The 23,932-nt window shown below is 40.8% G+C and overlaps 1 protein-coding gene across 2 annotated transcripts in view; it reads right to left on the bottom strand.

The window, feature by feature from the left end:
* Positions 1–23,932, bottom strand: part of ITPR2 (inositol 1,4,5-trisphosphate receptor type 2) — a 450,075-nt gene that overhangs the window by 345,147 nt on the left and 80,996 nt on the right. For both annotated transcript variants that reach the window (XM_037514200.2, XM_054696343.1), the window contains exons 3-9: positions 18,847–18,962; positions 17,295–17,381; positions 14,526–14,684; positions 8,997–9,095; positions 8,636–8,719; positions 8,183–8,329; positions 3,547–3,642 (exon numbers count right to left, since the gene is read on the bottom strand). In XM_037514200.2, the coding sequence (XP_037370097.1) occupies positions 3,547–3,642; positions 8,183–8,329; positions 8,636–8,719; positions 8,997–9,095; positions 14,526–14,684; positions 17,295–17,381; positions 18,847–18,962 (788 nt within the window). The remainder of the gene's footprint in view (positions 1–3,546; positions 3,643–8,182; positions 8,330–8,635; positions 8,720–8,996; positions 9,096–14,525; positions 14,685–17,294; positions 17,382–18,846; positions 18,963–23,932) is intronic.

Raw genomic sequence — 23,932 nt, 5'->3', positions numbered from 1 at the left:
ATAGAGTAACATTTCAAATTACAGATAAGCCTGTTGCGAGTAGGAAACCCGATGGTAAAGAGCAAAAGACCACCAAATCCTGCTCCCTGGTAGGTGCTTCCCTTTAAGGCAAAAACTGCTGAGCTCTCAATCATCTTACGTAAATACACTTTATAAAAACCAGTGTAACTGGACTCTTTCTTCCTCCCTTTCCAGCCCTGACATGGGAACCCGGTCCACAGGTATCCGGCATCTTTCTTCTTTCTCCACCTTACATGCTAGTCTGCACCCATGTACGTGCCCTAAGTCCCAGATGACCATTTCTTGCCCAATTCTGTAAATGCATTTTCAGCAGCACTTCCTCCTTTTTGAAACTCTGTCCTCCCTGGCTGAGCACTTGTGATTCAGCCACCTGATTTTCCAGCTGATTCTCTGACCTCTCAAGTCTCCCATCTTACATCCACCCTTCAAATTGGACACACTCAAGGCTCCGTCTTCACATATCCCACCACTCTCCATACTTGCTGATGAGACATCCATGCTGAAGATCATCGCTACATCTTCAGCCCTAGTCAAGCTCTGGACTTCTAGAAGATGTAAAGACCCAGTGTTCTGCTTCCTTCTCTGCCCGCAGCCTTCTCTATTGGCTGTGCATGTATCGACACTAAGAAACACATATCAAAGAGGACATGCAATCTTAGAGAAAATGTTTGCTGACTTCAAATATATTTATTCACAGATGCATGTTTTCACTTTTAAGTAATATCTTGATACTAGAGATAAAACTGAAAAAGCAAAATAAGCAAAAGCCAGTGAGATATTTTTCTCACCTAAGAAGAAGAGTATAGTACAATAAAACAAATAATGCTAGTCATTTACAACTCAGTGTTGGGAACCCCTGCCCCACCTCAATGCGACAAATAAGTCTTTGAAATAAGATGTGAGCATTTTTTTTAAGCCAAATGATAAAAGGACAATCATCTTTCAATTGCTGTCAGAAGCTGGTTACCACCTGTTATGAAATTGTAAATCAATGTTTTAATCAAGTGGTGGTAACAGATGACAATCACTAATTTCACCAAACTTCTGGACACTCTACACCAATAAGACAAGCATCCTGAGATAAGACTGTAAAAATGAAGACTGATGTAAAAATATATACTAATTTTTTTGTTTGTTTTTTTTTTGTGAGACCCTCGCCGGCGGCCGGGGAACCAACAGGCACTGCAGAGGCTGCGGGCAGCCTTGCAGCCTAGCACTCAACCGCTGCGCCACCAGGGGAGGCCCACAAAACAATTTTTAAAAATTTTAAAAAACCGTGATTATAAAAAAAAAATTCTGTCTACACTCAACTGAGACAGGAAATTTAAGGCCCCTCCCTGTAGATTTATCGATGTCAGTATTTGAGATGGTGATTTCTGATTTGATGTTAGAAGACTACACAGAAGCATCTATTCTGTTATACATGATAGAAAATAGCTTCCTAGTCTCCCATTTTCAGATATGTCTGAACTGAAATTCTCCATCTTGAAGCATACCGTGAAAAAGTATAAAAGGTCAAAGAAAACATCTTCCAAATACACCAAATTCTTTAGAGGACAAAATAGCATCTGGCATTTAATGTCATGTTCTCTCTGGAGACAGAATAAAAAAACAGGACTTTCAAAGAATGACCTGCTTTCTATTTTTCAGTTTTTAATGAATTCATTAATGTACTAAGGTTTTAGATTTTCATTATCATTAATAAACCATTTCATTCTTGATAATATAATTATTTGAATGTATCAAACGATACAAGTTTTAATTATAGAAATTAACCAGGAAAACTAATAATGTATAAATCATGTCAGTTTTCTACAGAACATTATTAGCTAAAACAGTCATTGACTAAAAAAGTGAATTAAGGAAAAGAACCACTAATATAAGAAAGAATTCAAGGGAATTTTAATTCCGAGTTCTTATTTTTTATAAAACACATAGCCTTTTCTAATTCTTATTTCAAACAAGATTCTCTACTGCTTATTTTTGCTTCAAAGTATTACTTTGCCAAAAAATTACTTCAAAGCATTTATAGTATAAACAACGCAAAGCATTTATAGTATAAATTCCAAAGCTGTATCTTACTTAGTTGAACAGACTAATAAATGAATCAGATATTTATAAAATTAGGAAAAATCCCTATTTATCATATTAAAAAATTAATCATGTCAGTATCACTAATCCTAATCCCTATTTGTCATGTGGAAAAATTAGTCCTGTCAGTATCACTTACTGGATTCTTATTATAAGCTAAGAATTTTGCCAAGCATGTAACCTCATTTAATTCTGTTAATAGTCTTATTAGATAAATATTGTGATTATCCCCATTTTCCAGAAATTGGAGCTTAGAGAGATTAATTATCCAGGATTCAGATACAAATCCTAGAATGTTCTTCCCCTCATTCTCTAAGTTTATAATAGTCTCAAAAGCTTCTTCATTCATTCATTCATTCAAAAACATATTCATTAAAGGCTTTTAAGTATCAGGTACTGTTGAAAGTGCTTGGGGACTAAGTAATGATGTTAAAATATATGTATTTGCACTTCAGAGAGTATACATTCTACTGGTAGAGAAAGTCACAACAAAAGGTACAGTAAGTCAGATGGTAACTACTATGGAAAAATCTATGACAGATTAGCAGAGAGGACAAAATAATGGCACTGAGTGTAGACAGGAGTTGACACATTTATAGAAATTTCTTGTTTCCACACTTTTTCTCATCAATTCTTTATCCTCACCTCCTTCCCTTACCTCACATTCAAAGCCAAAAGTCAAATAAGTAACACTAAAAGTTCTAAGACTAAATACTAGTTTAAAGTCCCAGAAGAAAATCTAAGATGGAAAACAGAAACAGAGTTGAGGAGAGTAGAATAAACTGAGTATTTTCATACATCTGAATATGAGTGTTAATATTACTGTTAAATGAGATATCAAACTAAGTAATTTCTTAAAATTCTATGTAGTTAATCTGTCCCACCCCTTTTTTTCTCTTGATTGTCAAGTGCCTTTAGTAGACAAAGATCTTCAAAGGTTTTTACCATTGGAATTGCCAGTTCTAGGACAGTTCAATGTCTCAGGAAGAAAATCTTTTCCACTCCACTGGTTTGAACCGCAAAAGTCACCCATGTGGGAATGGTGGCAACAGGAGACAAGTCTGACATCATCATGGTTATCCACATTGACAAGGAGCTGATCCTGTCTCCAGGGAAGACATTCTCAGAGTGACGATGCTAAATAGAAATGCTTGGCCATCACACAGAGATGCAAACCACATATCCCACCCCCATCGTCCTTACATCACCAACCACAGGGTTCTGCTGCAGGCCTAGATCTTAAGAGAAAGATTATTTTGAGGCTTGAATGAACATTTACATTTGAAGAATAATTTACATGCCAATTCACAACCTGACAAACAATAATCACACTTCAATAGTGACTGTCCTGACAAACCCATCTTCTGGAGAAGCCCAATGCCTGTTTGGCCATTTGAGTCAGAGACACAACAGCACTGTCATCATTAGCCTTACCTCTGCTGCTAAGTAGTTTCCAGTGGCCAGATGTTTGAATCTGAACAAGCTGTTCCACTGTCCTGCACCCCCACGGCAGGGGTCGTGATGAACAACCTACAGACAGAAAGAACGACAAGGGCTGACAGATAATTCAGCAAGTAAAGGCCACGAGCTTACCTGGCATGCCCCCTCTAGAATGCTGTCTTGTCACATGTAATGCTTTCTTGAGAGCACAGGTGCAAAAAGATGAAACTCTCCATAAAGGAGCAAGAGCTGTAACAGCTAGCTCATTGTGTACGTCCTTCATCTGCAAGCACAGCTTGCTCCAAAAAAGCATGTGTCCCAGGACAACACTGGAGAAATGGTGGGCTTTCCCCACTTGTTATCCAACACTTACTCAACAGGTTTGGTAAGTGTCAAGCAACTGGAAAAAAGCAATGAATACGACCAGCGCTTTCAACCAAAAGGGACTGGCAAGTGCCAGGAAGGACAGAGTGTGTGGTGAAACAGAGCAGGCTGAGGTATGTATGGCAATGAGACAGCCTCTCTCAGGACAGGAGAGCTGAAACCAGAGGAGGAGACAGTCACACAGAGAAAGCACAGGAGAGCACACCCAAAAGCCAAGGCCTGGAGTCTGGGCTAACTTCAATCTTGGCCCTTTCACGTGGGTGCTTTTTACTGCCAACACCTTTGATACCTGCCCTTGAACTGGCTTGCCCCAGATGCTTCTTACAGAAAAGCAGCCAAAGGTCAGAAACAGCTGGTTATGATGGGTGTCTTGGTGCAGAAGCCACGCTCAGGTTTTAAGTCAGATGATGCCAGAGTCCCAGTTCTGCCAATGACTGTGCTAGGATCAGAGCAAGTAACTTAAGATAGGTAAGTGGGCGTCTTTGTGTATAAAATGGGCTTAATTCACAAGACTGCGGTGAAGATTAAAGATCACAAGGCTTAAATATCTGAGGGGCTGGAATCTAGTTCATTATTCTCCCTCCACAGATCACCTTCTTTTTATAATATTCACAGCCACTGCAGCTCCTGTCCTAGCCTCCGGGGCTGCATGCTACTGTATATGACTTCCCAGTGCCTTCTGCTGCACTCCAGCTTCTGTCTTCTACTTCATTGGGTCAAATAACATACTAATTATAAAAACACTTCAAAGGAGATGAAGTCTTATAAAAACACTCTCCCTGAGACTTTAAAATCTACCCATCTTTCAAAGACCACTTCTCAAATCAAACTTCTTCGTTGATCACACCAGCTACTGTGATCTCATCAATGTTTGAACTGTTACTCCTTTGGGGGAGGTACAGGCACCTTTGAGAATGTGAAAAATCTATAGGTTGTCACACACATACACACACACACACACACACACACAGAGTTTGCATACACAAATAAGTTGCAGCTAACCAACATGAATCCCAGGCTAAAACTATCCTTACACTAGAGAGAGGTCTAACCAGGAAAGACTCCTTCCAAGGGACAATGTGTAGACAGGAAAGGGAGTGTGTTTCCCCACAATGAAGTGATTTTGGAGGATGCTTTTGGCATTAATGGGCCAAGATATTACATATCCTGCGATTCACAGGAGAGCTCACCCCATGGTAGGTATTGTCTGGGGCACCTTCGGAGTATCCCGTGCTCCCCTATATCCCAAACCAGCAGGGTCCTAAGGAACACTTCTAGAAAGGAAAATAGGGCCTCCCCTGGTGGCGCAGGTGGTTGAGGGCAGCACTGTGAAGCTGTCCGCAGCCTCTGCAGTGCCGGTTCTTTCCCAGCCAGCTGGCGAGTATCTCACATGGTGCAGTGGACCTCTCCTGTCTCGCCCGCTGCTCCCCTCAGCAGTGTATTTGGTCAGTCTGCCTGTTCTGTTCCCCACTCTGTCTCTGGTGAATCCTCTCAGCCTCCCATGCATCTGGCCTGTACCCTGGCTCTTCTATAAATAAATAAATAAATCTTTAAAAAAAAAAAAGAGAGAGAGGAAAATAGAAGGTTCTAGTAAAAGGTGTAGCATCTGGCCAAGGTAGGTGCCTCCAGAGAGGGGTAGGCAAGGAGCCCCAACACCCCAAAGAGAGGTCTAAAGATTCAGTCCTTCTAATAATGTTGAAGCCTCATTTCCTATTGGATATACTTCCCTGCTTGAAATACCTGATGCTCAGGCTTCCTGACTCATGCCTGGTAGACACAGCACACAACAGAGAAACATCCCACAGCCAAGCCTTTTCAATGTCCCATCACCAACCCCACATACCTGGGATAAACCCCACCTGATCATACTGTATGTAACATGGTGGGCCCCAGGAAAAGGGGAGGTTCCAGGTTCCCTGCCCCACCCAAGGGAAGGTGGAGCTGAGCAGGGAGGAGAAGAAGTTAGAGAGGAGACTGGAGAAGGAAGGAAGAAGGATGGGGATCAAAAAGGAGACCTGGAGGAGGCACATGGAGTGGAGAGACATGTGAAGAAGCTGCGCTTGCTTCTTGGCCTTGGACTGGCTGAAACAGATGTGGGTGAGAGACCATGGGAGGTTAACAATGGCAGCTTTGATTTTGATTTTGCTCTTTTCCTTCCAGACTTGTCTGGCTGTTTCTGACCTTTTCTCTGGGTCCCTGCTGAAAGGTGCTCTAGACTTGTGGCAGCTTTCAGGCCTTGCTTTGGGCTAACCCTGTTTGGCTGGACATTTACCCATGAGGGATGGGTAACTGGTTGCTTGATTTGGAAACCATATTCTTTGTCTTTTCTTTGTTGCACACTAATTGTCTTAAAGTTCCTTTCTATTAAATGTCTTACACACTAGAGTATGTTTTGTCTTAATGAGGTGGATGGCAGAACCTATTTAGAATGGGTAAGTCTGGGGGCTTTGAGGTGACCCTCTCCGTGCATTGTAGCAATACGTAATGTTTTGCTAAATTTCATTTGCTAGTATTTTGCTGAAGCTCTTTTTGTATCAATATTCATAAGGAAATATATTGTTCTGCAGTTTTCCTCTACTGTCTCCATTTCATTTCAGTATCAGGATAATGGTGTAAAATGTATAAGGCAACATTCCCTTTTCTTGGATTTTTAGAAATATTTGAGCTACCTACCACAAATATAAATGGGTAATATTTCAATACAAAGAAGACCTTACATCAAATTGTTACCTGAGCAGTCCCACAATTTAAAAAAAATGCATACAAAGAGGGATGATTAAATGAAATCAGACATTACCTCAAAATTACTGAATAATTTATTCACCCTCTCCAGTCTGACTGCCTAATGCATTACTGAATTTCCAACTATGTATTTTGTTGGGAAGGTTTTCAATTCAGTTACAGCAAAATTTATAAAATGAATGGTAAATATTCACAAGAGCTACAGGAAAGGCAGGAAACTCACTGTATTTCATTACTCAAGCCCTTAAATGAGAGCTCACATTATTGCTATCCCTATATTTAAAAAATCTTTTTAACACAAGAAATAAACTGTGTAAATGTCTGTTTTAATCTTGTATTATGCGGGGATTACTGGGTCTCACTGTGATATGGGAAGCGGAGAAGCACACTTATAGGAAGAGTAATACAAGGCTTTGGGGAGGTTGTTCTCCCCACTTCTCAAGTCCCTGTCACCTGTTGCAGGACATGATCTTCAAATTTGTTGAAAAGTAGAGTCTTTCCTGCAAGCTAGAGACTAAAAGTGCACCACAACATGGAGTGAGGTTTCCAGTAGAAGATTTTTTGGGGTAGCATTTTATCTCTAAGTTGTATAATAACTTGAATTATTTGGATGCTGCATTTATAATTAAGACTCAGTTCATTTGCATAAACATCATACCTGCTCACTTTCTCCATTTCAATAATCTATATATGATTTGTCATGTTTTTACAGATTCAATTATGGTCATTTCCCTTTTTTAAAAACCAATAAACAAATAGGTCTATTCTGTATTACTTCTCCTAACAGTAATTATTTGAGGGCGTTTTCACTTTTTTGCACATGTATAAAATGTTTCCTGATCCTTCTCTTCTCCCTCTTTCCTCAAGTCCAAATATAGTCATCAAGGACAGATAAATAGCCTATCTCCTAAAGCACTTATTTACATGCTGCAATACATACTATTTTTTTATACGTTACTTTCCTTTCATTCCTTCTTTATACTAAATTTTAGGCTTTTTATTAATTTTAAAGCAGGATGATACAGGATATTAAATTAAAAGTCACAGCACACTGTGAAAGGGGAATGATGGGTTTTAAATGGTTGAGAATCAATAAGCCTAAAGGTCCATTAAATCAAGATGCAACTTAAGGAACACTGCTTGTAGAGGGCAATAGTGACTCATTATTCTTAACAACATTTTACAATGGACTTTTAAAAAGCAAAATCCTGTATGTACCAGGACTTACAGAGTGAGTGTGTGTGTGTGTGTGTGTGTGTGTGTGTGTGAGAGAGAGAGAGAGAGAAGAGAGAGAGAGAAGGGGGGGTGGGTAGGGAATAGATGAAGAGAGAGAGAGAGAGAGGGAGAGAGGAGAGAGAGAGACTTTAACAGTCATACCAATGAAGGGATACAGTTGGTTCACAATAATCATTATTTCAGGGGATTCTTATAAAGGATGCCTATAACAGTAAGAACATACAGCCTAGTGACTCGTAGCACTTTGAGCTCGAAAGCCCCAACTCACCTCTATTTCCCAGAGTGCTTTGGAACTCGTGGCAGAAGTAGCTGACTGGCGCAAGGTGGTGCGAAGAAAAATGTGCTGCTTTTTCTCATATTCATCGCAAGTCAGAAACTTCTCTTGCTCAGCATGAAACAACCTAACAACGTCGCCCTAGAAAAACAGATCAAGAAACAGTGTATTTCCAACCCAAGTCTGAACAAATAGACAAGAGAAAAGGGGCTCTTTCTGATTTTGGTACTTGAGACATTCCTGTTTGTTACCTGGTTTGTAATTATTTTAGACATTTCAAAATATGGGGTGGGTGAGGAGGGTTATAGAAGCACTCCCCACAAGGATAAGGTTTGCAGTCAATGTGCCAAGTTAAGAACACGGGTGGTATACCCAGGTGTTGCACCAAGAAGTTCAATGCGACCACCTTTATTGCTCCAGCAAATGTCCTAGGGGGCACACACTTACTCCTTTTAGCACGTCTTCTCGATAGGAACTATATTTCATGAATAATGTGATTTTCCAGCTAGTGTTGCAATTAACAGCATTCACCTAGCAACAAGAAAATGTTAAATTAGCACTGCAGATTCCACATTATACCAGAAGTCATTCCTTCCCCAGTAAAAAGGTGTAAGAGGACAGCTTTGGACAATGTACTTTGATCACAAATATATTCAAAGGACTATTTCAAAATAGTAAGAGCTAATTGTTACCTGAAGTTACCTGAGGAAAATGATTGAACTTAAGTAGAATTACACTTAGGACAATAACACAGAAACTATGTGATTTTTTATCTCTCAAGAGAAAATTCCTTTCCTCCTGAACTTACCTCTTTGCACCCTGGATTATCCAGAAGCTCGATGTTGCTGGCATGTAGAGGCTGTCCTGCATTCACAGGCATCAAAACAACTTTATCTCCTACAACAATCTAGAAATCAGAAATAAATCGCATTTGAGATGCTGCATGGATCCAGGATGCTATCACTGAAGCTAAAAATAACTACATAGAACTCCTTGCTATTGACCTAACAGCTGGCCTACCCATCCCCCATACAAATTTTATTTCCATTCCTTTTTCTCACTGAGGCAAAAGGTCTTCTGACAAATGATCCCATAATGTCTCACAGTGACTGTCAGTCTGGATTCATTAAGCTAGTGTAGATCTTTTTCCTATTTGTCTCCCATTTCAAAGAGAGCTTTCTGACCATTGATAAATAGGTCACTACCCCTCCGTAGCAGGTTATGCCATGAGCATAGAAGCGAGAATAAATGTGTCTGCCACAAAAACTTATCTGTCTACACAAAGAACCACTCCAAGTGCGAGTGGTTTTAAATATTTGTAATATCTCTGGGAGTAAAGGCACATCTCCTCCATAACCTTGGAAATTTATTAAACTTGCTAATGTCAGCTGGACTGAATATAGGAAATGCAAAATAGGTATGACCTTGCAGAAAAAAGTTTGTTGTTATTGGGGCCTCAGACAGATGACTCACTTTTATCTTAAACACCCAAAACGAATATTGTTCCTTAAACCTGGTGTTCCTTTTAAATAAAAATTAAAATCAGTTAATAAAAACTGCTCTACAGAACTAAGCCTCAGCTGATTTTTTTATTTATGCTATCATCAACAATGTCAATGTTATCTTCAAGTAAATTTATTCACAATTCAAATTGTGAGGATATTAAGTTATGCTTTCTTATGGATAGCGTTAAATTGTGTAGTTATGAAAATCACTTTTGTGGTCAAGTTCTGCTCTAATATTTGTTACTGTAGTACCAACTCTGTTATCTATAGAACTGTTCATCATCTCAGAAATGAAAACCACTGCCTTCCCTTTGCATTTTTCATACCAAATGGAATATTGGAAGAGATTAGTTTGACAGGTAATTGTAAAACAAGTTAGGATTCAAACAAAAAAAAAAAATAAACAGGAATTCTCCCTGTGTTTTAACCTAGACCAACACTGAACGAATGCAATGCCATATTTTCAATATAAATTAACCTTTTTTTAGATGTAGGAGTTGACAATTCATCTATAGTACTGCTGTCACAAACTGTATCGGGAAACTCAAGCATGATAGTCTCAACCTCACTAGTCAAGCACAAGGTGATCTTCGGTTTGCAGAAACAGCTCTGTCATTTACAGGACTGGTCTCTATCCATCACTCACTGGCAAAGATCAGACAAATGCCGGGACTCACCAAGACCTACCACAGACTCTTTCTGTATACAGATAAGGAAAGATCATGCAGAAACAGTGTTAAGTGAGAGAGTGTGAGGGAACAAAGCTGGGCTATCTCAGGAGGCAGAGAGTCAGAGTGTGTGCCCTGGTTACCTGGCAGGAGGTTAACTGGAAGGAGGAAATGAGAATTGGGGAGAATCACTTCACAATGTGTCTTTACACTGTTTCTAACTTCTAAACATGAATTGGTACCTATTTTAAATTACAAACAAAAAGCAACTGAAGATCAACATGACAGAAATGTATTTCCAACATCCCCTCAGAAGACAAACCCCACTTTCTTGCACGTGACACCACAGTAGTTCTAAGCCTCAGAGCCACAGTAAAGGCTGCGAAGTTACCCACATCCTGCCAGGGGTACACCTGGTCTTTCAACTTCCTGAAGAATAAGGGGATTTGGTTTACTGTGCCATCCTTGTCTGCAGCATGTAAATATTCACCAGTAACTGAAGATAATGACATATTTTTAGCTATAACTTTCCAATTAAAAGCATTTCCTGGATGCCCCTCAAGCCATTGGTGAATAGCTACTATGTCGCTACAGTTGCCTGTAAGCTTCGAGTTGGGTACTATATTTAGTTCAAAATACCATTCAGGGTCAGCCATTTAGCTAAAATATTTCAAACTCCAAGGGTTCATGATTAGTATTCACAGGAAAATGAAGCATTAATCCACTCATTTCCAGGTTCTCCTCTTGTTCTTGGCAGTGCTTACTTGTACTGGCCAAGCTGAGGAGAGCTTGCAAATGAAATAGCCAGGCTCACAATCCTAGGCCACATAAAGAACAGAAAGAGGTGCCAGGAAAAGTGAGAAAGTGTGCAAGAAACAGACCTTTTACTCAGGGAGTCTACACCTTATTAGACAACTTGGTAAATATGGGACTTGAGGATTTTCTCAGAGGAGTATATAGCATGGGACCCCGGGTCAGGGTGAAATTCCTCCTGAGAATGCAGAACTCGAGGGCAAGGTCATGCTCCGCCACATAACCTTCACCCTAGCGCAGAGCGGAGAGCAATTCCAAAAGCATTCCTGTTGATTCTGTGTAACTGCCACAGAGATTTAGGCTGGGATTTGACTGTGAATGAAGAGTAACACATGTCAGTATCAACTGCCCTTCATCTGAAGTGAAGAGAACATGATTGTATAAATGCCAGGTTCTAGACTCACCTAGAGTCCAAGGTGTCCAGACTTGGAAAATAGCAAAATCAACTTGCTTTATGAAAAGGCTCTTTCTCTAAGAGTTGATTAAAACTCAATTAAAAAAAAATAGCTGGCCCTTTCTAATTTTTTAAACCTACCACCATGGCAAAGAACTAATGTCTTCTTAAATCAACACTTAAAAGGAAAAATTAATGTCCAATCATACAAATCATAGGAGGAATGTTGTGCGGGTCAAGACTGCCCCAGGGGCGCTGACCCGACAAGTGAAAGAGAAGGGAGCCATGAACCTATTGTTTTCTCAAAAAACTTCCTGTCCCACAATCCTCTAAGACCGACAATCAGGGTAGAAACCACTGATTGCTGAGGACGGAGCACTTCTCTCCCCAGACTACCAGCAGGTTTATTCTCGCATTTCATTCTGTAGCCAATCATTTTGCTAGATACAATCAACATCACAATTTAATAAACTGTCGAAAAAATATTTTCTTTTGTTCTTTGAATTGTGCTTATTGAGGTAATGCTGACTTAAAACATTGCTCATCTTAGGGGTACAGGTTTGCACCTCTGCGGATGTATGTTACTCCACCACGTCCCCCACACCAAAGCCCCCATCCTGCCCCCTTTGCTCCCTGCCCCCTTCCTGGTAGTCTCTGCTCTGCAGTCAGATTTCAAGGGCTTGCTGGTTTGGCTTTGTCTGTTCCTTTGCTTTGTTTCTCTCTAGTCCACCTATGTGAGGGAAATTGTCTGTATTTGTCTTTCTCCTTCTGACTTAAAAACATAATTTTAAAAGTCCTCAGAATCTTGTAATCCTCTTCCTTAGTTTAATATGTGTTTAAATGAAACTGCTAGTCATGAAGTGATAGCCTTTCCAAATGCCTTCAATAATACACAGTGGGCTTGTAGTTCAGAAATATGCTACCTACTTCTAAGGGAGAAAGTGAGGGTTACAATACAATATTTATATGGCAGATATAGGGGTGTGGTGTGCAAATGCTTCCACAGCAACCTTAATCACATACAAGAGCTATACAGTGGTGAGCAAAGACATTGAGCTACTTCAGCAAAAAAGCAACATAGAAAGTTGCTGAAGCCATGCTTTCTGGAGCACATCTCGGGAGGAGGGTATCTCCAGAGCACTTGACAATGACACCGTTCCTCTTCATCAAGATGGGTGTTTGGGTGGTAGGTTGGGGTTTTCACCCCCAGTACAAGTAATTATTTGAAATAGTTCATTACATTCAACTCTCTGTGGACCCTGTAAAGGCGTTTCTGAGCAGGAAAAGGAACAGATTGAAGGGGTAAACAAGACAGGATAAGTTAACAAATCCACAGCTAATCTAAAGATCCCAATTTATTCAATCATTTCATTTCATCCCTTCAGAATTTGAGACCGGGTTAAGTCTTTCAAAGACAGGGACACTGTATTTGGTGGGAGGTGGCCAGAGGAATGACACCAAAGGACATCAGAGGACATATGGTTGACAAACCATGTAAAGGGTCCCTGAAGAATTGAGAGTTGATTGTAATTAACGATGCATTGAAATTAAAATATATATCATGCTCACAGCACATAATATTTGATGCCAGAAGGAGTAAAAAAAAAAGTATTCCTAAATTTTTAAGGAATTCACAAGACAGAAGTGCATCACATTCCTGCATGCCATGCTGCTCCCAAGCCTTACCGAAAGAGGGTGTCACCAGATAACTTATTAACCAAATTAAAGCAGGAAGCTCGCATCCTGTGGAACTGAACTTGAAGTCAAAATTCACTGGAAAATTAGATTCACTATAAAAGAAGACAGCTCTAAGTCAAGAAATTTTAAATGTAATCAAAGTTGTGATTAAGAAAACCTCATCAGAATAATTATATTTTTATATTGCTTAGAATTTATAATGTTAATTTTCAAAAATCTCAGCTATTTTTTTCTTCATCACCTGACCCAATATTCGTAAGGCGCTCTATTTATGAAGGTCATGCAGGATTCACTGTCAGCTGCGGTCAGTAAGCTTCTCCCACATCCTAGAGAATATCACTGCTTATTTGTCCATCACACACAAAAATATCAAACCACCGATCCTAGCAAATTATTTCACATCATTTTTATCTTCCCTCATTTATAAAGTAGCAGAAAATATTTTAGCTACTACTAAGATGTCCATGCCATAAGCTGCACCATGTATTCCATAGCATAGTGTCATCAACAAGCAGGTACCAATGTCAGCACCTCCGACACTGAACATCTATTAAGATGCATGCGCCTCCCTGGTGCCCTAGGGGTTAAGTGTCAGCACTATCACCACTACAAACCGAGTTTGATCCCCAGCCTGGTAGCTGACCCAGATGGCGCAGCAGACCTCTCCCATCTCACCCGATGCTCCCCTTAGCAGTGTATTTCAGTAGATCCACCTGTTCTGCTCCCCATTCTGTCTCTGGTGAAGGCTCTAACCCACTGAACCTCTGAACTATACCCCAATTTTTCTAAGCATAAATAAATAAATATTTTTTGAAAAAATGGATGGACTGGAAACAGCAGACCCAAGAGCCAATGAAGTATCATCACGACTCAGTTAATCTTATGAATTCAAAGGGGTGGACAACAATTCTTAAGCTCTTCTCTTTCCCCTTACAATCATGCTCCCTTTTGACCAGGCAATTAGGAAACACTGCCTCTCTTGTAAAAGACTCCACCAATATTAGGATTAGTTAAGTTCTTTCACACTAGTTCTAGCTGGAAGATGATTTTAAATCAATCTGAGCTTGGTTGTTTTCATGCTTCATAACCACAGTTCATACTATAAATAAATGCTTTTAAGCTATTAAAGATATTAATGTAAAACATGTGTGCATTAAAAACTGCATTTCCTTTCTCTGTACTTTCTGAATTCTCTCACGCATTAGGAATTACTGTCTTTCGGAATGCACTGTTTCTCTCTTAATTTTAGATTGACGTACATTGTCGCCCTCGCTCCGCAGCTTCCAGAAGGGATGAATGTAAAACCAAGACCCTTCGTTCCCAGCTGCATCCAAGGACACACGCATGGCATTCTTCTCCAGGAGGGCAGGCAGCCTCTTGTTGACAGTCAGGTACTTGTTGCTTTTTATATGCAGTAGCTGCAAGGAAAGATACAGATTACCACCTCTGCTACTCTCTGTGACAAGGATCTGTTGATGCATGTGTCACAAACCTGCCTAAGGGAGCTCTTTTCAGACTTCACACTCACCAGCTCCCAAGCTGACGTCCTTGGGGCTCCTCCTGACTTCGACCCTTACATACTTCTTGAGAATGAAGTGGGCACATGAGGGGAATCACCCAGGGGACACCTTAAAGTGATTTCCACCTACTGATAAATAATGGGATCAAACTAAGCTTTCCCAGGAAACCTGAGGTTCCCCCAAACCACAACCTCTCTCAATTCCTTCATAGCCATAAAAACTGAATATAACACAGAAAAAGAAGGCAACAAAATGATGCTCTGAGTCACTGAGTGCGCCAACCACCCTGGGCCACTGTCCACTATTTCAGCTAGGCTGGGCCACTTCCACAAGGGGATGCTGACACCCACCCCCTCAAGGGTATGTAGAGGCATCATTCCTCAGAGACATTAGAGTTAGGAGTGAAAATCTTTGCAAAATATTATTCTACTAACTGAGCAGGAAAGCTAAAACAAATAGCCATCCTGTCCATTATTGCAATTATTTCAAGGAAGAGTGGTCATTCTAAAATCTACACTATAAGAAGGAAGTTATCTCAAAATAAAGGGCAGTTCTTGGGCCTCCCTGGTGGCACAAGGGGTTAAGACACAAACTATGAAGTGGTCTACAGCCTCTGCAACGCGAGTTCGATCCCTGGCCAGCCAGGGAGCAACCCAGATGGCACAGCAGACTTCTCCTGGCTCGCCCACTGCTCCCCTTAGCAGTGTATTTCAGTCAGTCTGCCTGTTCTGTTCCCTACTCTGTCTCTGATGAATCCTCTCACCCCTGCACCTCTGGCCTGTACCCCAGTTCTTGTATGCATAAATAAATAAATCCTTAAAAAATATATATTTAAAAATAAATAAGTAAACAAACAAGCAAATAAATAAAGGGCAGTTCTTTAATTGGGGGAAAAAACACAACTTTTTTGGGAGACTTATTATAATTCCTCTGGTTCTAATTTTAGCACAAACCCACAAAAGCCTGCCTAATGGGCAAAAGCAATGCCTGGGGGACCCTCCACACAGGAGCACAGAGCTCAGCCCCTAAGTGACCTCACACAAACGTGCCCTTCCAGTTCTTGACCAGAAGCATAAGCTGTGCTTGCTTGCATTTCACAGCATTCAAAGCTGGTGAGAAAGTCCATTTACAGAGTGTGACCCAGGGGCCATGCAGTCTCTCCCTCTACCAGCTCTCATTAGATTATGTCTTTGTCAGGGAGCCGCAAACCTGCTCTCTCATCTTGTCCATCAAAGAAGGGCTTTGGCTGCCCTGCGCCCAGCACTGCGTCACTGACCAGTAACAAAACACGGTATGTTTAAAACAGCTCTGTGAAACACCTCATTGTAGCATTTACTGCAAGGAAGCTGTTAGGGTTATTGTTTACTGTATCACAGTATCTCTTTGTTGGAGAAACACTTCCCTGGTCTTCCTGGGATCCTAGGCTTTGAGGTGATAGACATGCTTGCAAATGCTGGAATATATCATGCTTTTCCTCCAGCTCATCAGGCAATAAAAAGCCTTCTGGCCAAAATTTACCAGACCTTACAACATGCTATTTATAAACACACCTCACCCCAGACTTCTCCTTCTTCATCTGTTATTTTCCCTTTGACCCAGATGTTGCCTTTATTCCTATTTCATCTTTTTATGTGGTATGTACTTTTCAAAATGCCTAACATTCTTTTTGGATCAAGGTGGGGCATATATTAACAAATAACCAAGTAAAAACCTAAAAGATCTCAGCACAGCACAAGAAAGGAATGCAGTTGAGGTGAATCAGTGTGTATACTAACAGAAGTGATAACTCAAGCCTCATTTCCACTGAAAAGTACAATTTGAAAACTTCCCTCACTCTGAAAAATTACAAGATAGTATGTTACACACTCACCCCATTAATTTTATTTATTTATTTATTTTTTTTTAATAGAGGCATGCTTTATTTATTTATTTGTTTGTTTGTTTATACATGCACTGGGTACAGTCAGAAGCGCGGGAGGGTGAGAGAATTCACCAGAGCCAGAGCGGGGAGCAGAGCAGGCAGAAGGACCGAAGTACACTGCTGAGGGGAGCAGCGGGCGGCAGGAGAGGTCTGCGCGCCATGCGGGACCCTCCTCCGGTGGCCGGGGAGCAGCCGGGGATCGAACCGGCGTCTCGGGCGCGGGCAGCTTCGCAACCCAGCGCTCAACCGCTGCGCCACCGGGGAGGACACCCCATTAATTTTAAAGGACTACCTTATTATAGGTCTTTAGAAATCAGGGTTCCCCATCTTCTTTCTAATGTAATAACTTGTGTGTACATCCAGATAAGCTCACTTCTCTATGTGTATACACACATTCTTTCCCAAATATTGAGTACTGTGCCAAACAGTAACAGAAAACATCAATATCTATTATGATATAATAAATATATTATGATATAATAAATATATTATGATATTTATGCCAAAAATTTAACTAACCCAGTTTGGCAATTACACCAAATGCAATTACTCATATTCACTCTTTAAGGTAAAGAAAATAGACTTACTTGTATGACATTACTGTATTTCACAATTTCTCCCAATAGTTTCTTATTTTCAGATTCATTTTGTTTTTGTTCCAGTTCTGCAGCATGCTATAAAATGATTATCAATATTCAGTGTAAAACACAGTAAACAGCATAATAATTGACAAAGACAAACATTTTTTTTAGGAACAAAGAATTCTTCCATGAATAAAATAAGCTCCTGGTTTCATTTTGGGGGAGGAGAGGGCAATAAAGAAATGATTATAATACAATGTGATAATTCTATCAATTTAGAGCCTAAATATGGTAAAAAATATTGGGGGCAGAAACAATTGCTGGTATGGGTGTAGAGAAAAAGGAACACTCGTACACTGTTGGTAGGAGTGTAGACTAGTTCAGCCACTATGGAAAGCTGTGTGGAGGTTCCTCAAAAAACTAAAAATGTATCTGCCATAGGACCCAGCAATTTCATTCCTAGGTATCTACCCAAAAAAACACCAATTCAAGAGGAAATCTGCACTCCTATGTTTATCGCAGCACTGTTGACAATAGCCAAGATACTGAAACAACCTAAATGCCCCAAAACAGATGACTGGATCAAGAAGATGTTGTATATGTACACAATGGAATACTACTCAGCATTCAAAACAGATAAACTCATGCCATTTGCAGCAACATGGATGGAGCTGGAAGGGATAATCCTAGGTGGAATAAGTCAGATGGAGAAAGAAAAATACTGAATGGTTTCACTTATAACTGAAATTCAGAGAAACCAAACAAAGGATCAGACAAGACAAACTTTAAAATCAACCCTTGAAAGCTGACCATAGATCTGAGGCATGGGGGAGAGGGGAGGGAGGAAGCAATAAAAACAAGGGGGAGCAGAACACAATGGACTCTGGGTGCTTTGGTACTAGAGACCTACAGTGACCAAACCTAAAGGGAAAAATCTTTGCCTGTCAAAAAATTAACAAGGATGTAAAATAATGGTACTTCATTAAAAGATAAATAAAAATAAAATAAAAACATTTGGGATGCCTTTATGTTGGAAATTTCAGTAATGTACTAAGTTCTTTGGTCTCAAAGAATTACTTTCAGAAGGAATACTGCTAGAGAAACCATACCAAATAAGACAGTAGGTTTCAAAAGTAGAATTTCAAAAGTCTCAAAACACAGTTTGAATTCTGAAAGAAGGAGTTTAAGAAGCAAAACGAAGTTTTAACAAATTTACACTTAGCTCAAACAATAGACTGTCAATTTTTCCTATGGTCTTTCAGGACAAAATTCAATGCCAAGTAAAACAAAATCGGATTTGGTATTCCTCCAGAGATCCCAAATTGGTCTTCAGTTTGATGTGAATCTTTAAATCAATCTGGCACACCCAAAAAAAACAGCTGCAGGTATGTATTACCTGCACGCCAGGAAATCAGCAGTCACACCCTATAACTTGAAAGTTCCTTCCACTTCTGAAGGATTGCTGCACCTATTCCAAATCTCTGTGTATCGAGTGAAATCGCTAAGCTATGAAACAGATTTCTCGTTACTGCAGTTCTCTCGGGTAGTGGGGCCTTACCTGTAATTTCTTCAACAAGGCCGCTTCTGTATGGTTCCCTTGTTTGGCCTGCTTAGCTTTCCAGTACTGTTTCTGGGCAGAATATCGGTTCATAGGGCACACCTTGAAGAGGCAGTCTGCAACAAACCAAAAACAAAACATAGTAACTGAGGCAACCAGTCTTTCTTTCTTAGAGTTCCCTTTTAGCCTAGCACTGGAACCCCTGAGTCTAAAGACATTCAAAGTTCATCTACGCCAGCCCCCAGTCAACTCTTAAATTCCTTAATATATTTTCTAAATAGTATTTAGGCAATTAAATGCCCGCTTCTTCATGAGTTTGGTTTTATAGCTAGTGCATAAAGAAATCAAACCCTTGCCACCACTAGAGTATAAGTCACTTCTTTATTATAAGGAAGCCCTAGTTGGAGGAAGTGATAGAATGAGATGAGGGACTTCCGTTCCCTCAGCTGACCTTGCACATTCATTACTTAGTTGTGGGATATGTCTGTTGGCCAAGGTGATGCAACAATCCATCACTCTCAACCATCACACTTTTGTCTTCAACTCCCCAAGTTTCCACATACCTTGGGTGAGTATGGTGTGGAAATCCATGGTGCGGTGTGTCATAAAGAAAACACAATGCCAAATAAAGAACAAAATATCTAAAACAAGCTTAAAGTCCCAACTCTATTACTAACTATCAAGATAGGCAAACGTATTGTTAAACTAATAATCCTATTGGAATAACAGAGTTAGTGCTGTCTCTAAGTCAAAAGCAAAATTTACTTTTTTCTTTCTAAAGAGAAAATTCAAAGTTTGACTAAACAGGGTTCCCATATATTAATTATTTTGCATGTTTCCAGAATGCATTACAATCGAGAATAAAGATCAATCCCCAAGATCCTATGACAAAGGAACAGAGACAGAGGAGATGCAAACATTTTCATTTTTCTAAAAAAGTGTAAGAATTCAATTTCAGTATAAGAAATTTACTTTGTTTGATGTTTTAATATTTAGAATCATTCTCATTTTTCAAATGTGTATCAGAAAAGTAAAATTTCAGTTGACTCAAATACCCATTTTAGCCACATTCTTGAATGTTTATATATGTATGTTTATTCTATTATTCTCTTTTAAACTAAATATAAAATTAAATGATGGACTTGACCTCTTTTCAAACTTCACTTTCTTATAGTTGTGATGGCACATAAAAGGTCAAGAAATAGAACTGCATGATTTTTTTTAAAGATTTTATTTTATTTATAAAAGAACCGGGGTACAGGCCAGATGCGCGGGAGGGTGAGAGGATTCAACAGAGACAGAGCAGGGAAGGGAACAGGCAGACTGATGAAACACACTGCTGAGGGGAGCAGCAGGCAAGACAGGAGAGGTCTGCTCGCCATGTGGGTTGCTCTGAGGCTGGCGGGGATGGAACCGACGCTGCAGAGGCCACAAACAGCTCCATAGCGCTGTGCTCAACCGCCTACGCCATCAGGGAGGCCCAGAACTGTAAGATTTTTACAGCATTTTAAAAATAAAGAACAGGGGCCTCCCCTGGTGGTGCAGGCAGTTGAGCGCAGCGCTGTGAAGATGTCCGCAGCCTCTGCAGTGCGGGTTTGATCCTGGCTGGCCGGCAAGGGTCCCACCTGGCGCGGCAGACCTCTCCTGTCTCACCCATTGCTCCCCTCAGCAGTGTATTTTGTCCGTCTGCCTGTTCTGTTCGCCGCTCTGTCTGTGGTGAATCCTCTCATCCACCCGCATATCTGGCCTGTACCCCAGTTCTTGTATAAATAAATAAATAAAACTTTAAAAAATAAATACAGAACAAATCATTTTTTCCCTATAACTCGTACTATACAATAGAAATTCTATTCCCCAAACACACACACATAGGTCATAGAAAATGATTTATTAATTTCTGGTTTAAAATTTACTGATGTGGATGAATATTTTATAAGTAACAGAAAACAGATATTTTCTAACTGCTAAAAATAGGCTGAGAGACCATCCAATGACAGAATTACAATGATACAATGACAGAACAATCACCAAGTGACACAGACACGTGGACACCAAGTAACAAGACCCTGCTTTCCTCAGCAGCCTATCCTATAATCCTCAAGAATCATTTCCTACAAATTAGCAACAGAAGAATATACCAATCTCTTCCAGCACAATTATAGAGGCTGTTTACAGAAATCAAAGCAGTGTGCTCCTGATTGGAGGCAGCAATTATTTGACTGTCCTATTCTAGGCAAGTGACCAAAGTGCTGTTTTAGAGCAGCAAGACCACAAATCCAGACACTGAAGGCTGCAGTGGCCACTTCCCACAAAAGAAAAAGCTGCTCCTCTTTGTGATTTCCCACCCCTGATTAACTGCATTAGGAAATGATCCTTTGATGGTGAAAATATTTTGCCTGAATTCTAGATTATGTGGGGTCTTGCGGTAACAAGCAGATATGCACTATGCTCCTTATCTTGGTGCCCAAGGTCACTGTGAAATGACATGGAGCATGCCACCCACCCATGCTTGCTCAGCTGGTGCAGGGGTGCCAGGTCTCAGACGCCCTCCTTGGAAAGGTCGCAGTACAGCAGCTAAGACATGTCCTCTATGGGAGGAAGGAGGAGGCTGTGCGGTGAAGCTCAGGAGGAGTCCTGGGCTGCAAACATGCACACGATCATCTTCACCAGGAGAGGCCAGGAGAGTCCTCCCCAGAACAAGATACAAGGCAGGTGTAAAGGCCAGCCCCCATGGGGCACAGGGTTAAGGGGGTCTCGAGGCACAGAGGGGAGGGGCAATCCAGACAGAGCCAACAGGGGAGACCAGGGCAGAGAAAGGATGCACAGAGACACAGACAACCTGCAAGAAACCACCAGGCAGGCTGTGCCATAAAAATGGACCAGCTGGCTGAGGTCAACGGTGCAGAGTGTTTTGTTCTAGGTTAGCAACATGGATTTCATCCCTGGAAAATGTGATTCTTGAAGGGTTTATAGCACTTTCCGCCTGTGAAAGATGACGTGAGCAAGAGGCGAGACAGGCAGTGTGGTGACAGACACCGGGACCTGGATGTGGCTACGGAGTGATGGGGCACGGAGGTGAGGGCCAGTGAGCCTGGCCGGTCGGACAGGAATGTACCCACTCTGCTTGAGAAGCCAGCTCCAGATTTCAAAAGCCTTTTCTATTTCCAGGCCCTGAATTCATGGTCCTCGGCCACCTCCCACAGGCGGCCTCCCACTTCCCAAGACAGTAAATAACTGGTCTATTTGGGTGTGGACACTGACATGACAGGACTATCCTGGCTGAGGCACATGCAGCTTCTGTAAAAACAGTTCGGCTGGTGGTGGTGGCAGTGATGGGGGAGTGAGAGTGAGTGTGTGTGTGTCTGTCTGTGTGTGTGTGTGATTCTTTCTCTACCTCCTTGAGAGAACAATTTTAAAAAGCTATCTGTCTGATCCTGAATTTACTGTACAATAAAGGTATTAACAATAACTGCCACACCTGATTCACAGGGCCGCTGAGATGCGCAAAAAGATAATCCATGCGAAAGTCCCTGGGAACCTTAAAGTCCTGCAACAAAGGTCAGGTAGACTTGTTAACACACTCCATTCATTCAGCAACAGCTTCACTGAGATGAAGCGGTACTTGAGCCCTGACAAAGTGCTCAGCCAAGAGTGACCAGAAGCAGGATCTTGGGTCAAACACTAACACAAATCAGAAATGCACAGTTGGTGACGAGGTGCTCATCCCTTTAATATGTGTTACTATGTAAAATTCTGTAACTTCCTGAAAAAGCATGGCAGTGAGCAGGGGATACACTCTCAGACCCATTGCCCTTCATCCCTTCTCAAATATGCAGAGACAATCACATGGGGGAGGCCTGACCAAGCCTTCCAGCGTCCTGCAAGCAGAAATCCTGCCATTTCTCAGCCACCCATTCCCTGCTTCTGAGCTAGCTGCCTAGCAATCCGGGGTCTGCTCAACTCTACATCAGAGGGATACATGCTGCTAGGAAAATGCTGCCAGGGAGTTTCCACTTGGGCATTGGCTCACTGTCCTTCATCAGGCAGGGAAGAATGTTCTGCAGCATTCCAAGATGCAAGGAATAAAAAAAAGCAAAGGTTTACCACAGAGAGAGCGCACCAAAAGCCCCAATAAAAGGAAATCGTTTGACTTAAAATTTTCAAGAGTTTAACCTTAAGACCTGAAGCCAACAATTTTGCAGAATTACAGAAGTTCCAGAAGTATTAGTAATCCGACAAAATGAGCTGTGTTCAGTCAGGCAATATTCTAAGAACAATGCCTTCAAATTACAACATTTGTTATTTTTACAAGTGTGAAAGGAAATTAAGCCTCCCAGAAGAATTTGCTATGAACTGAAAGGATCAGTGACATTTTCAGCCTGCTGGTGAAAGCCAGGAGAGCAAAAAAATATGAGACCCATCTATACAGGTGGAACAGGCATGCAACATGGCAAATTGAAGAACCAGCACAGCCCTCCCAATGATTCCACTTGAATCTGTTAGGAAGCCCATCTGTACCTCACCTATAATGCCTACCTAAATAGTTTTTAAATGTCTTGCTTCAGTCCTATAAAAGCACTCTAAAATACCTGTCTCTAAGAGAATTTCTGTTCCAGAACCTGTCTATGGGACTTATTTTGGGCTCGTAAAGTTCAAGTTATATCTTGGTCAGCACCTTCCTTTGCTTATGATGGATAAAAAGACTTTCACGTCTCCCTCCTAAAGATGATGTCAGATTTAAAAGAAGCAAGATGTATTAAAGCATCAGCAAGTGCCTGTGACAAAATAAGTATTCAACAAATGGCTGTTTCCTGCTTGTTTATAAAATTCCCTCACACTGGCTGCCAAAGGCTTTATTACCTCCATGTAGAGAAGGTGGGTGGAGAGGGCATCTGGAATGCTCTCTTTAAGATACAAAGAGGATACAGCAGACCTCAAGGAAGACAATAGGTTGTTCCCAATGACAAAATGGAAAATGCTTTTATTCTATAGTGATCCAGATTCAAAGCAAAATTCAGTTCAGTGTAAGGAGAATCCTGCCAGCGGTTTAGAAAAGTCCAAAAAAAAAAAAAAAAAACAAATAAGA

Source organism: Talpa occidentalis, unplaced genomic scaffold, assembly GCF_014898055.3.
Source record: "Talpa occidentalis isolate TD23 unplaced genomic scaffold, MPIMG_talOcc4v2.1 talOcc4.16, whole genome shotgun sequence".
Classification (NCBI taxonomy): domain Eukaryota; kingdom Metazoa; phylum Chordata; class Mammalia; order Eulipotyphla; family Talpidae; genus Talpa; species Talpa occidentalis.
This window is presented reverse-complemented; position numbering and strand designations above follow the sequence as displayed.